The sequence below is a fragment of the Rhyacophila brunnea genome, unplaced genomic scaffold (genome assembly GCF_057557595.1).
Source record: "Rhyacophila brunnea isolate RB1 unplaced genomic scaffold, BYU_Rbru_1.0 scaffold_3, whole genome shotgun sequence".
NCBI lineage: Eukaryota > Metazoa > Arthropoda > Insecta > Trichoptera > Rhyacophilidae > Rhyacophila > Rhyacophila brunnea.
This window is the reverse complement of record NW_028232965.1, coordinates 13,393,779-13,406,797: the sequence shown is the minus strand read 5'-3', so window position 1 is coordinate 13,406,797 and position 13,019 is coordinate 13,393,779. Positions and strand designations below refer to the sequence as shown.

The 13,019-nt window shown below is 33.0% G+C and overlaps 1 protein-coding gene across 1 annotated transcript; it reads left to right on the top strand.

Annotated features, from left to right (window-relative positions):
- Positions 1–726: 726 nt before the first annotated feature.
- LOC147067901 (zonadhesin-like) lies at positions 727–11,737 on the top strand. Its single transcript, XM_085952519.1, has 9 exons — positions 727–860; positions 2,089–2,265; positions 3,094–3,285; positions 3,951–4,142; positions 5,308–5,370; positions 6,285–6,452; positions 7,007–7,195; positions 10,303–10,503; positions 11,511–11,737. Exons 1-9 carry the CDS (start codon positions 788–790, stop codon positions 11,705–11,707), a joined length of 1,452 nt encoding a protein of 483 aa, XP_085808645.1. The 5' UTR covers positions 727–787; the 3' UTR covers positions 11,708–11,737.
- Positions 11,738–13,019: the final 1,282 nt, after the last annotated feature.

Below are 13,019 nucleotides of genomic sequence, written 5' to 3'. Positions count from 1 at the left end.
ATGGTTTAGCTAGACACATCGCTTAGTGAGTGGATATCAAATGAAATCATAGAGTCGGTAACGAGTATTAATTATATGACCGTAATCCTTTTTTCACACTATACGGTATTAACCGTACCTACGGAAAAAAATCGAACGGAAAAATCCGAATCGGCAACAAGTTCATGCTCGTTTCCCACTATACGGTGCATGCACGGTTTTTTTTCGTCACAAGCTCAGTTTGTGGTTGAGTGTTGTGCTGTGCCGTACGATTTAAAACCGTCTAATATGAAAGCGTGCATTAGGTCACGTACACTACTGAGTCTTTGGTGGCCGTCCGGGCGCCGCGAATACAGTGGAATGGACGGCTGCTATACGGCACCGTTTCGGTTTTAACCGTCTAAAAGAATGTCTCCGTTCGACTTTTTGCCGTGCGATCAAAACTGTATCATAAAGGAACGTAAAGAAATCCGCTGTATCGACGAACTCATCAAATTCGGCTGATGTTCGTGGCGAATTACGAACTAATAACTAAGGACCGAGAAAAATTGGAAAGTACTATGTGTGAGTCTTCATTCAGCGGTGAACTGACCGCGATAATCATGACGTTAATGATGATTTATTAATTCTTAGAAATTTTAATTCTATACGAGAATTTTATGGTACCGAATTCCCAGCTTAGAAGGGTTAATTATTTATTAAATATCGTATAAATTCATGTGACATGTGAATAAGAAGTCATTAATATTTAGTATTCAGAAAAGTCACCTTTAAAAACATCTGTCAAAAGTGTATTTGTTATTTAAAAATGCGAGCATTATTGATTTTATTGTGTTTGCACACTGTGATTTGCCATGCAAATACTCTCAATAAAACACAAAGTGAGTAAATATTGTATTATATTTTCTACAAGTTATTGTTAGTATATATATTATGAATATAAAAGTAATGAAAAATACATAAATATAATTTAATCACCATACCTAATCAATTAGGTGCGTCAGTTATTATATAATTATAATAATATGTAGGTAGGTATTAAATGCAAATCAAGAGTAAAGTTAATCTTTCGTAAATATACACTATACTTGACAATAATTATTTTTTTCCCATTAAGTAAATCATTATTGAGTTGATATAGTTTAAATTTATGGGATTTTCATTTAATTATAAATTTATGAAAGATGGGTATCTAAATCTAATAATATTATATTAAAAGTTTGACACTTACCGGGCAAGTAATTAAGTCTCATCAATGAAGATTATGGATTAATTATTGGTTATCCATTGGATTTTGTTTAAAAGTATCTTAATATTTTAGACGTTATGTTAAAAATTGTAATGACTTAAGTATCATGATTCTGTTCTTTATTTGCATTTTTCATCGCAAAGAAAAAAAATATGAATAAAATTACATTGTAATTGTAGAATTGTAGAATTAGAATGTATTGAAATTTGGTTATTATTTTTAAACGTAAAATGACATGATCAGCAACATATTTTTTCCGTATAAGATTAATTATAAATATAATCACAAATTAAAAAATTAAAAACGCATCGCGTTCATTAGTAGTCATGAATTTTTAAGCTGAGAAAGTTCATGAGTTCTGAAAAGCTCTAAAGAAAGCTCGTAGTTGGTCAGCTACAAGTTCGCAAACACTGCAACAATTAATAGATATTCTTTATCCACAAATAAATCTATACATACATATATGTCGGCTATTACTAGTTTAATCATAATACTGGAAATTTGCAGTTATCAATTTTTTATCGGAACTTTTTATTATTCTGTACCTAGTTTCTAATATTCTTGCAAGAATTGACTTTTAGATAGTAGTTCGGAGTCAGAACGATTATGTCCAAAAAGAAGAAGTTTGTATGTCCTATCCACTCCATAAAATTTTATTTGATGTATCTGCCGCCATCAAATGGGTGGTTTTCTCCTCATGTATAACATCTCGGCACAGGGTCAGGTGAAAATAACCGACGTCTACTGTGTTGCCTCCGACGAGCTTCGTGGAGACGCCGCATTACTCTCAAGGGTACAAACTTAATAAATAATTAATACTGGATACATTATAGCTACTTATTTTCTTAATATTATTTCAGTACAGTGCACTAAGCCCAATGAGTATTTTGACTGTGGATCCTTCTGTGACACAACGTGTGCTACGCTGGGAGAAGTATGTCCCGTACAGTCGTACGTGTGTGTGGAGAGGTGTTATTGTATATCTGGCTATGCTCGCGATAGCAATGATGATTGCATACCAATTGAAGATTGTCCACGTAAGTATAATAATGATTGAGGCACATATTAAACATTGCCTTAGATCAGTGATGGACTCGTGGTATTTTTTTATGGTACTATTATTTTTTGCAGGAATTACATATTTTCAACCTATTAGATATTTTTAATGAGACAGTTACAAAATATAATGTCTATTGAGTGACACTTGAAATAACAACTGTTGATAAAGTCAGCCTTCATTTAAAATGGTGCACATGCCTGCATTGGATTTATGGCATAGAGACGATAGAAGTGCACGACAGATGATAACAAATACTAATGTCTCGGTTTTTCCATCGTAATAGCTTTCGTGATTTACTTTTATTGTAACTAAAACATTGCTAGTCAGATTTATAGATTGCCTGTATATAATTTTATTTAAATAAGTATCTAAAATAGAAAATATTTATATAAGTACTTAAAAATGTAAATAGTCTAGTTTTTTTCACAGTTTTTAGTAGAACGTTATTATATTATTCAATTAAATAAAACAAAATATAATTATAGTGCATACTCACTTGACAATATTCCTGTAAGGCTTAGAGCAGTGGTTTTCAAATTTTATGTAGCTACGCTCTGTATTTTAAAAAAATCTTCAAATGTATAAAAATTTAATACGCAAAGCAATAAAGGATTAAAGGTTTAACTATTGGCCTAATGGGGTGAGGATGCTGTGAACTGTTATAAATTTTACATTCCAGCATACAGTCATCAGTTAGATCTACATAAAATAAATAAGACAGGTATGCCCGACTTCACGTAGGCTGTGATCTACTTACTATCCATTAGTCTCTACCGATTTTGATTGTAATATTATCTTTCTGAAGAGATAGAACCTTGTGGCGGTGATCCAAACGCGATATCTGTTCCGTGTGGAGACCCGTGTCCAGAAACTTGCGACAATAAGGATGACACAGTAATGCGACCCTGCCCAGAGATTTGCATAATAGATGGGTGTCGGTGCAAGTATGGCTTTGTCCAGGATAAGAGCGGTAAATGTATCTTGCCGGAAAACTGTCGTAAGTATAATTTTTTTTACTGTTACATCAGTGATGCACAAGCCACGGTCCAAAATGGCATTTGTTGAGGCCCAAAATAACAACTACTTCATCACCAAATTTTTTCATTGAATATCGCAAAATTCTAATTTCGTAATACGTAATGCAGAGTGGAAAGTGATTGGAGTAACTGATATGTAATTATTAAATTAAAAATAATATAATGCATGTCTCGTAATATTATATCATTATTTTTCAACACTTTTACCCATTGAAAAATTAGAAATTGGATAAATTTATTGCTCCTTCTTTCAAATAGGCCGTGCATATTCATATGCCAAAAAGTCGACATTTTTCAAAAATGGAAACTGCCTTTTTTGTTTTGGAGCCGTCTAATAGGTGTATATTTATTCCATCTACACTTTAACTTTTCTCATTATTCATGTTGAATTAAAGCAGTGTTTCCCAACCAGTGTGTCCCAATACAGTGGGTGTGTCAAGAAATTTTGTCGTAGATTATAATTAGTGCAACTGCATCATTATTTAAAGCAGTAGGTATATTTTAATTTAATGATTATGATGTGAATTTTCTTTATTGTTATTTCTTGATGGAAGGCCATAATAGTTAAAAGTATTAAAGTCATAAAAGTGACTAGATATCATAATAATCTGTAATTGTTTTTCAGCACAAACGTCATGCAACGGAGACCCTAATGCTATATCGCTTCCATGTGGAGATCCATGTCCTGTTACTTGCAAAAATAAAAATATTTTAACTCCGCGTCCATGTCCGGCAATCTGTTTGATCGACGGATGTGCATGCAAGAAGGGTTATGTCCTGAACGATAAAGGACTATGTATATTGCCTGAATACTGCGGTAAGTTACCACTATTTTAATAAATGAATTATAAAGTTATTTCCGGAGAATATTATTTGTATCAAGTCATTATAATATAAGTACTAAAATATATAAAGTATAAACTTTTCTGCTGTTATTTTTTGGTGAAAGGCTGAAATAGTATAAAAAATAACACAAAACTACTATACTAAATAATTTAAATAATATAATTAAAAATTTAATTTAAAATTATTTTAAGTGAATCAATTGAAAATTTTGTGTTATCATCCGTATTTTCAAAAACCGCAATTGAACCGTCTTCGAAAAATAATATCCCGTTTACAAGTGCTTGGATAAACTGCTGACCATGGCCCCCATAAGGGGTGGACTGACAGGGCTCTAGCCTGGGGAATGGGCTGAAGGGGGGTCCGGCTTGGCAGTTCGACCAGTCAAGTGAGATAAAAACACATCACAAAATTGCACTAATAGTAAAAAAAATATAATAAATCGATTCACAAGCGGTCACCCATCCAAGTTGTAGTCGCGCTCGATGTTGCTTAAGGCTATACTTCAGTTGAGGCATGATCTAAAAAGATCGTGGCTAGACGATGTGCGGATTGTGCAAATGATGCGTGCCGAACGAAATATAATTTGTCATAAAAATCCAACATTCGTCCATTTAATGTTATGTTTATTGTTATATTAATAATAAAAATAGTATATTCATTGACATGTTTTCTTTTTTAAGTAGGTACATACGTAAAGTTTCTTAGTCATCTTTACACGATTTAAGAATATTTTCATCCGACGCCATGACAAAACAAATCGACGTGCGGACACCACTGTCGGTCTCCGATTGGCGACTAGTGAGAAATTTCGTCGCACCTACTGTTTAAAATTATTTGCCGTTTCTCTGAAGTACGCTCTTAACATCGGTGATTGAATAACAAGCTTTAAGAGCGCCCTGCTGAGGCAAGCGTTACGATGACGCGAAAAATGTTGTTAAAATAGTTATAGTAACACCACAGTTGAATTTCTGCACACAATTTTAGTATCGTGGTCAGCAGTAAAACATATTATACTTGTTAAAAATATATGGTTTGCAATGAAATTTTTGATTATTGTTTGTCGATTTTCGACATAGTGAGTGTATTCATAAATAAAAAAATCGCTTAAAATTATGTCTTTAAAACCTTTGTGATAGGTAGGGGGCCCGCCAAAGATTCTAGCCTGAAGGACTTCAGGATGTGGGGCCATGCTGCTGACAGTACGCATTATTGCGGCCATAACAAGAAAATGTACATGTAAACACGTATTGTCATGCAAGTTGCAAGATTGCATGCATGAATCAATAAAGTTCGGATATTCTGAATTTTCATGCGACAGCTGTTGGGATTTTTCCATCTGCGCAATAGAAAGATAGTGGCGAACTTGCCGGCAAAAAACCGAACTACACCACGGAGAGACTCATTTTGAGGTTAACCGGTTTTTACGACCTGTCAAATAGTACCATAAAATGACAACATTGCGTCCCTATTACTCTTGAAGAGAATGTGATTGAAGAGACAGTCAGCACTTTTACGTGTAAACAGTTGACATTTTAAAATACACAGTATTGCTGCCAGTAATCCATACACGTGTACAGGTGCTATTATAAGTGTCATCCTATTAACATGTTGACACTATTTTACGGAGACGGGTTTTAGATTCTCTCGATCAGTCAATTTCATAAATTATAATGAAATGTGCCACATAAACCTTGAAACTTAAATTTCTTATAAAAGGCGTATGCACTATTACTTGTTATTTACGTTATAATCACTTATCGCATGCAAAAGTATGTTATAAATATAAATTAAAACAAAGAATCACAACAGACGGCAACCAATAAATACGATGCGAAAATAATATTTGGTGTAAGTCGGTTTACGGGAAGCCAGGCGGGAACCGCGCTAATTTTCATTGCCGATTTTGGCAAAATTCATGAATTCAAGAATTAAAACCTAACCTAACTTAACAAATAATCCAGTATATCGGCTATTTTCAAAATTTCTTTGCCGCTGGCTTCCATTAAACCGACAATAACCTAATATTTTTATAGCTACCAATTCAACCAGTAATACATAAAGTAATTTATAATAAAACTTAAAGTTTTATTATAAAGACATTTATTTTATTTAGAGGAAGAATGTGAAGAAAATGAAGTGTGGAAAGATTGTGGAACTTGTGACCCATCGTGTGAGAATCTAAATCCGACATGCCTGTATGCGAAAATTTGTCTCAGAGGTTGCTATTGTAAACCTGGATATGTGAGACAGGATGGAAAGTGTATTTCCAAAGACGAGTGTTGTAAGTATTTCCAATTAAATTAGTCATATGTTTTCAGTATTTTTTTTTTGATTTGCCGGTCTTTGGTACTTTGGTAAATGCCAAATGGGTATTTTGCCACCCGAGTACTGCGCATCCTCAACATGCCCGTTTGACGCGGCCCTTATCATTATTAAACTCAATGGTCCAATAATAATAAAATTAAATAATTAGGAAGAATAATTATATAAAACATGTATTCAAATTATTAACTTTAGATAACTTAAAAATAATTAATCGATTGCTTAAAAAGAGAAGACACTGCAAGTGGAAATTGCATCCGTTTAAAGCAATGAATTGTGCACTGAAATTCTTGATATCGGGGTCCCGAGAAAACCGCCCAAACGAAATCCACCCGGACAAAACCACCCAGACATTACCGCCAAAACAATTTAGAAATGAGACAATTTTTATTTATACATAATACTTATTATATTTTTAGATACTTACACAAACAAAAAAACATGCGTTTTTGTGTATTTTTTAAGATGGCCATATCATGGACGCACTTATTCTATCATATATTTATTTTTAAGCAAAACCGGTATGCGATGATCCCAATGCGATATCTGTACCCTGTGGAGACCCATGCCCCAGAACTTGTCTAAACAGAGACAACCCCTTTCCGCGTCCGTGTCCAGAAATATGCTTGATAAATGGATGCAAATGCAAGCTGGGCTATGTGATAGGACAAGATGGAATGTGTATATTGGCAGAAGATTGCTGTAAGTACCGACCATAAAAATTTATAGCGATAATATTTTGATCAACCGTTAGGAGTGTGGCGCCCAACGTTGGGCGCCACATGATAAATCCAGGGATCAGGTCTGGCTCACTCAATGTTTAATTCGAACCGTGGTATCATAATTTTTTGGTTAGTAATTAGTAAACTGTCACTTTTATCTAAAGTATGGTTTTTAGGATTTGGGGGTGGACAAAATAACACACCAGAATTTGTTTTATAAACGGCAGGGTATATTTAAGTGGATGTTATATAATTGTTACATTTTTTTATAATTTGTTTTACGGAGGACAAAATTCGTGCGTTTACTGTTTGGCTGTTTTCCGAATACTACCCGCCATCTTGTATTCCGTTTTCAACGGCTTTCAAGACGACGTTGCAATATCTCCAACGGTCAAAATTTACGGCATTGCCGGCTCGGCTATTTTATCGTTATTTTTATTTCGGAATCAGCGCTTTTAAATTGTTTACATTTATTTTGTAAGGCGCACTTACGCGTTAGTAGTGTCGGTACTGCGGAATTTTTTTATAGATCTTAATTTTACATATTTTACGATTTAGTTATGTCGTAATACTTTTTTTCTTCTCCTAGCACTACCTAATATTCCTCTCTTTCATTCACAATACAAGTTATTACAATTTATTGGCGTTTTGTCTACACATTCTACTGACATGTTTCATACATTATTGTTAGCGACAGTTGGTCACTTTTTATACCATTTAAGTGGCGAAGCCCAATTGCATTCGTCGTTTCGCATACTTTCTAACTTAAACCTGATCTTCCACGAACCGTGTCCTCAGCCTCAAAGACACGGGCCGTGGGACTTATTTCTGGAAATAAACGTCCCTCTGGGTGATCAAGGGTGCGGCTCGGTGCATTTTATTTGACTACGAGGCCAATGGCGTGTTCAGGCCACTCTACACCCCTAAAAGGTACTCTAGGTATAAGACCCGAAGTCCGAGGTCGTGACAGTAGGTACTATCATCCCCTGAAATATTAATTACACCGTCCCAACTCACCGGCCAAATCATCCTATTCCCGTCCCTGGGATAGTTCCTAAAAATTATCTAACCTAACCATCTCTATCTTTGCTAGTACCAGAAAGATAATATTATGTTGTTATTTTCATGATTATCTACCTACACTGAAGTGCCTCATTTTACTGTGGCGAGACATTCTCGCCAAAACATACAGCTAAACGTAATGTAAGTAAATGTAAAATATGTGTCACTCCAATGTATGACCACGCGGGCAAATATTTGCCTAACCCACACGATTTTTATTTAATAATATGCTCTGTATTTATACATGGCTAATCTTTGTTAGTCAATCATATATCTGAAGTGAATATAACTATGATGGCGTGTCCTCCTTTTCAAATTGTACCAGGGATGTGTAAAATAGTACAAAGGTGATTTTTTGTGATTGATTAATATCTGTGTGATATAGAATATCACTAATAAACTATCGCCGATGATAATATCATTGATAATAAAACACTAATAAAATAATAATATCTTATAGGTATTGAATAATAAACATATTGGTATATTATATGTATAGTTAATTCATTGAAGCTCAGGTAACCACATCAATGAAAAACATACGCCGAAATCCTTCACTTAAATTAGTTTTCATCAAGAGCTCATTTAACAGAGTCGCTGGCTGGTATAATAATATAATTCCCTAAGTTATATATACCTACGTTACATTAAAGAATATAAGATTATATATGTGGGTGCTTACAAGTAGGGATCCCGAGCTATTCTCGATACCTATAAATCCCGGGATTGATAAACATAATCCCAAAACTTTCGGGATTGATTTTTTTATCAATTTTTATGGAAAATAAAATAAAAACGAAAATATAACAGAAAAAAATACTTTTAATAACAAATAACTGCATTAGAAATAAACTGAGTTTGATTTATACCCATGTGTAAGTTGCCGATTCATTTTATTTTTTCACATAAATTAATAAAAATGAGAAAAATTGAAAAAACAATGCTTCGCACTATTAACAAAGTAATTCCACCATGATCTCATACGTTTTACGGCAGTTTCATATTAATTGGCTGACTAATTAGATTTATGAAGCGGAAAGGCCATAAGTACACCATGATTTGCTTTAGTATTTTAAATCTCGCTAACCCATTCATTAAGTCTTTACTATCAGAAACAGCAATCTCATATTAAATTCACATTATTATTTATATTATAATATTATTTACTCCATTAAACTTGTGTATCTCCAAGTTTGAACGTATACAATATTAATAATAAATGTCTTAAATAATATAAATTATACTAGATTTATTTTTGACCGATTTTATCAATGTTATTTGTAAATATAAAATTTTTATATTAACAGTGGAAAAAATGCCAATCCCGGGACCAGTCCCGGGATCCCGGGATTGTCAAATTGTAATCCCGAAATCCCGGGATCAGAATTTTGGCTCGGGATTGGATTCCCTACTTACAAGAAAGTCAAGTAAAATTGAGTGTTACAGAACGATGCTACCGTTTATTATTTACCGATGTATCGAAATTTACTAAACTATTTGGGGATCGTGAAGTAGAGGTGATGAGATGTTTAGGCAGCAGTAGTAGAGATGGGCGTAGATATTTATTGTCTTGATACAGAGTACAGAGAGTTACAATGGTCGGAGTAAAGATTAACGGTGCAGAGTAATCGCGATGAGCTCATGCTCAGACCGAGTTGCGATCCGGTAGCGACAACTACCGACCTACTGTTAACGATAATACTGAGAGTGAATTAAGGTTGACTGTGTCGAGTGACCGGACTCAAGATGAGTAGTAACGAGTTATGGATCGTCTTCGATATTTATACAAATTAAATCAATACAATACAAGAGTCATTGTTGCAATTAAATAAATCAAAATAGATTCTGTTGATCTAGTTAATGATCGAGGAAACTGGTGATAATTGCTTCCGCCACTCTGATTTATTTTATAAACAAAACATGAACATTGAAGAGTATCACAAGTGTAATGCTGAGTGGTATGATTACTATGTTTATATTATAATACAGTATAATAAAGTTCAAAAATTAATATCAATGTTTCAGTCCCAGGCGTCTGTATCGGGATAAATGAGGAGTATAATACTTGCGTCCCACATTGCAATGAACCCAGTTGCTGGGGTTTATTTTCTGGCCTAAAAGAAAAATGTCCAGGACCGGAAATTAACGATCGCTGCACAGCAGGGTGTCTTTGCAAGCTTGGATATGTCAGGAATGATGATAATGTTTGCGTTTTACCCGAAAAATGTAACTAATAATTATTTTTTGTTATTGTTAAAATGTTTCTTATGTACAGGGGTCGGCAACATATAACTATAATTGTATAAACTTTTTAAGCGAAACGTGAACCGCATGTAATTTTTATGGACGATTTTTATGTTGGCAATAACGTAACTCCGACCACACCATGCCCAAGTTTCAGTTATATCAGTATTGTATCGGCATCTCATAATTAACTCTATTTCCAGGCAATTAATGTGTATTGTTTATGATACTCGTAGTATTCTCAAAATTGATTTACAAACAATTGAATCTGTGCAGATAGAATTGTATTGTATTATATTACCGTCTCAGTAGTTTTTATTGCAGATTCAGTAATTTAAAGTAAGTTCACACTTATAGGTATAATAAATAATTATAAATTTAATTCGTTCACACTCATGAAATAAAATTATAAAAAATAGAGAACACAATATAGTGAGATAAGATAGATTGTTTTAAACAATGTGATAAAAAATGTACAAAATCTTATATACGCTTTGATTCATTGTCATTCAGCGTAAAAGATTAACATTATTTTTTTTTATAGAATTTATATAAGCATCAGCTAGTAACGACGTAAGCAATAGACAGCCATTTATTGTTTTGTTTGCAATATAATATTTTATTTTGCCTAGTGACTGATTAAACTATCATTCTGAAATCACTATCAATTGTTTTATTAATTCAAGTTGTTTAATTGATTCCCGCTAAGTATAACTAAAGATAATATGAATCCTTTCACATTATGGAGTATTATTGTATTATGCTCTATCTTTGATAATAGTATCTACGTACGTAATATACGTTGCATATTAATTTAGCATTCGGATGTATATTATGTATTTTTTTTATTTTGACATACTACATCCCTGCAAGTTTTGTGTTAATTAAAAAGTTTTGTTATTTGACAACGAAATCGAATGCAGATAATTCACATATTTTTTAGTAATAAGTAATTAGATTGATTATTAATACAAAATATTTGATTTCAGGTTGCCCACGTAACGCTGAAATAGTTCGTTGTCCAAATGTGTGTCCAGGGGGTACGTGTCACAAAAGAGAGTTTCTTCCCTGCAAAATAAAGTGTCCTTACAAAGGCTGCCAATGCAAAAAAGGATACGTGAAGTGGAGTTCAAAAAATAAAAAATGCGTGCCCATTCACAGGTGCCCAAAGCAGGATCCCTGGTAGATAATGAAGTATAATATATGTACACCAAAACATAATATAAATATATAAAATACTTGAATTTATTAATAAAGAAACTTAAAAAAAATTGGTTATTTTCATTTGGTAGGTGCTGCAATCAATTTTCAATTTATCAAACCATTCTTCACTGGAACCATGTAAGAGAAAGTATACCAATACTTTAGATACAATTGAATAGAGATTTTTTTATGGAACGATAACCTTACATTTTCCACAATTAATATAGGTATAATATAATTAAATCCATATTAATAATTGTATTCAACATCGATTAAATAATATTAATATGATACTTTTTATTACGTAAGTACATAGTAGGTATTGAATAAAAATAATTATTAGTAAGTGTCAAATTTGAATTACTCCTGACACCAATAAAATGATAAATCGTGTTAGTAATATTATTAATTAGATTTAAATGAAAATGGTGAATTTAAAATAAATCGACTAACATAGCTGATATTATAAGTTATTAAAAGGAATGACAGATGGATCGATAGTTACAGTGGCAAGGGTTGGGGTAAGGCTGTCGGGATTCGACATAAATAGTGCATACTAAACATTGTCAGTCATACTTATTTGTTTTCATTAAACTAAGAATACAATTATTCACAGATGGTGCTGGTGAGTTTTTTTATAATTCAATTAAACGGTGCCTAAGCCAAACCACAAGCCAAACCAAACCGTAGTTCGCCGTAGCACAGTAGTTCAAGGATAGCTATTGTGTCCGACTACGGTGGCGAGGGGTAGAGGTAGGCTGTTAAGATTCGACATAAATAGCGCACACTAAACTATATCAATCGTACATATTTGTTTTCATTAAACTAAGAATACAATTTGCAAAAGGTGCTGGTTAGTTTTTAAAATTCAATTAAACCTTGCTGCAATCAAACCATAATAATTTCGGTATGCTATGGGCGATCCGACAAAAATAATGCACATTTTTTCTGTCATACTTCTTTGTTTTCATTGGATTAATAATACTGTGTTGGCTACTTTTTTTAATTCATTAAACCCTGCCTAAACCAAACCATAATCGATAAAAAATATTCTTTACGTGAAAACAAATAGTTAATTTCGTCGTTATTAGATAAGACGCACATGGCTCAATCGATAAAGTACATTGTCGTGAATCTTTGTCTTTCTTTCAAAAATTTTTTTTAGTAGGTACTTACCTACATATCTGACATATTTTCAAATTATGTATGTTTATAAATAATTACTTTTTGCAATAACTGCTCTCTAACATCTGTGCAATGATAGACTGTGTACATGATTAATTCACAATACACAC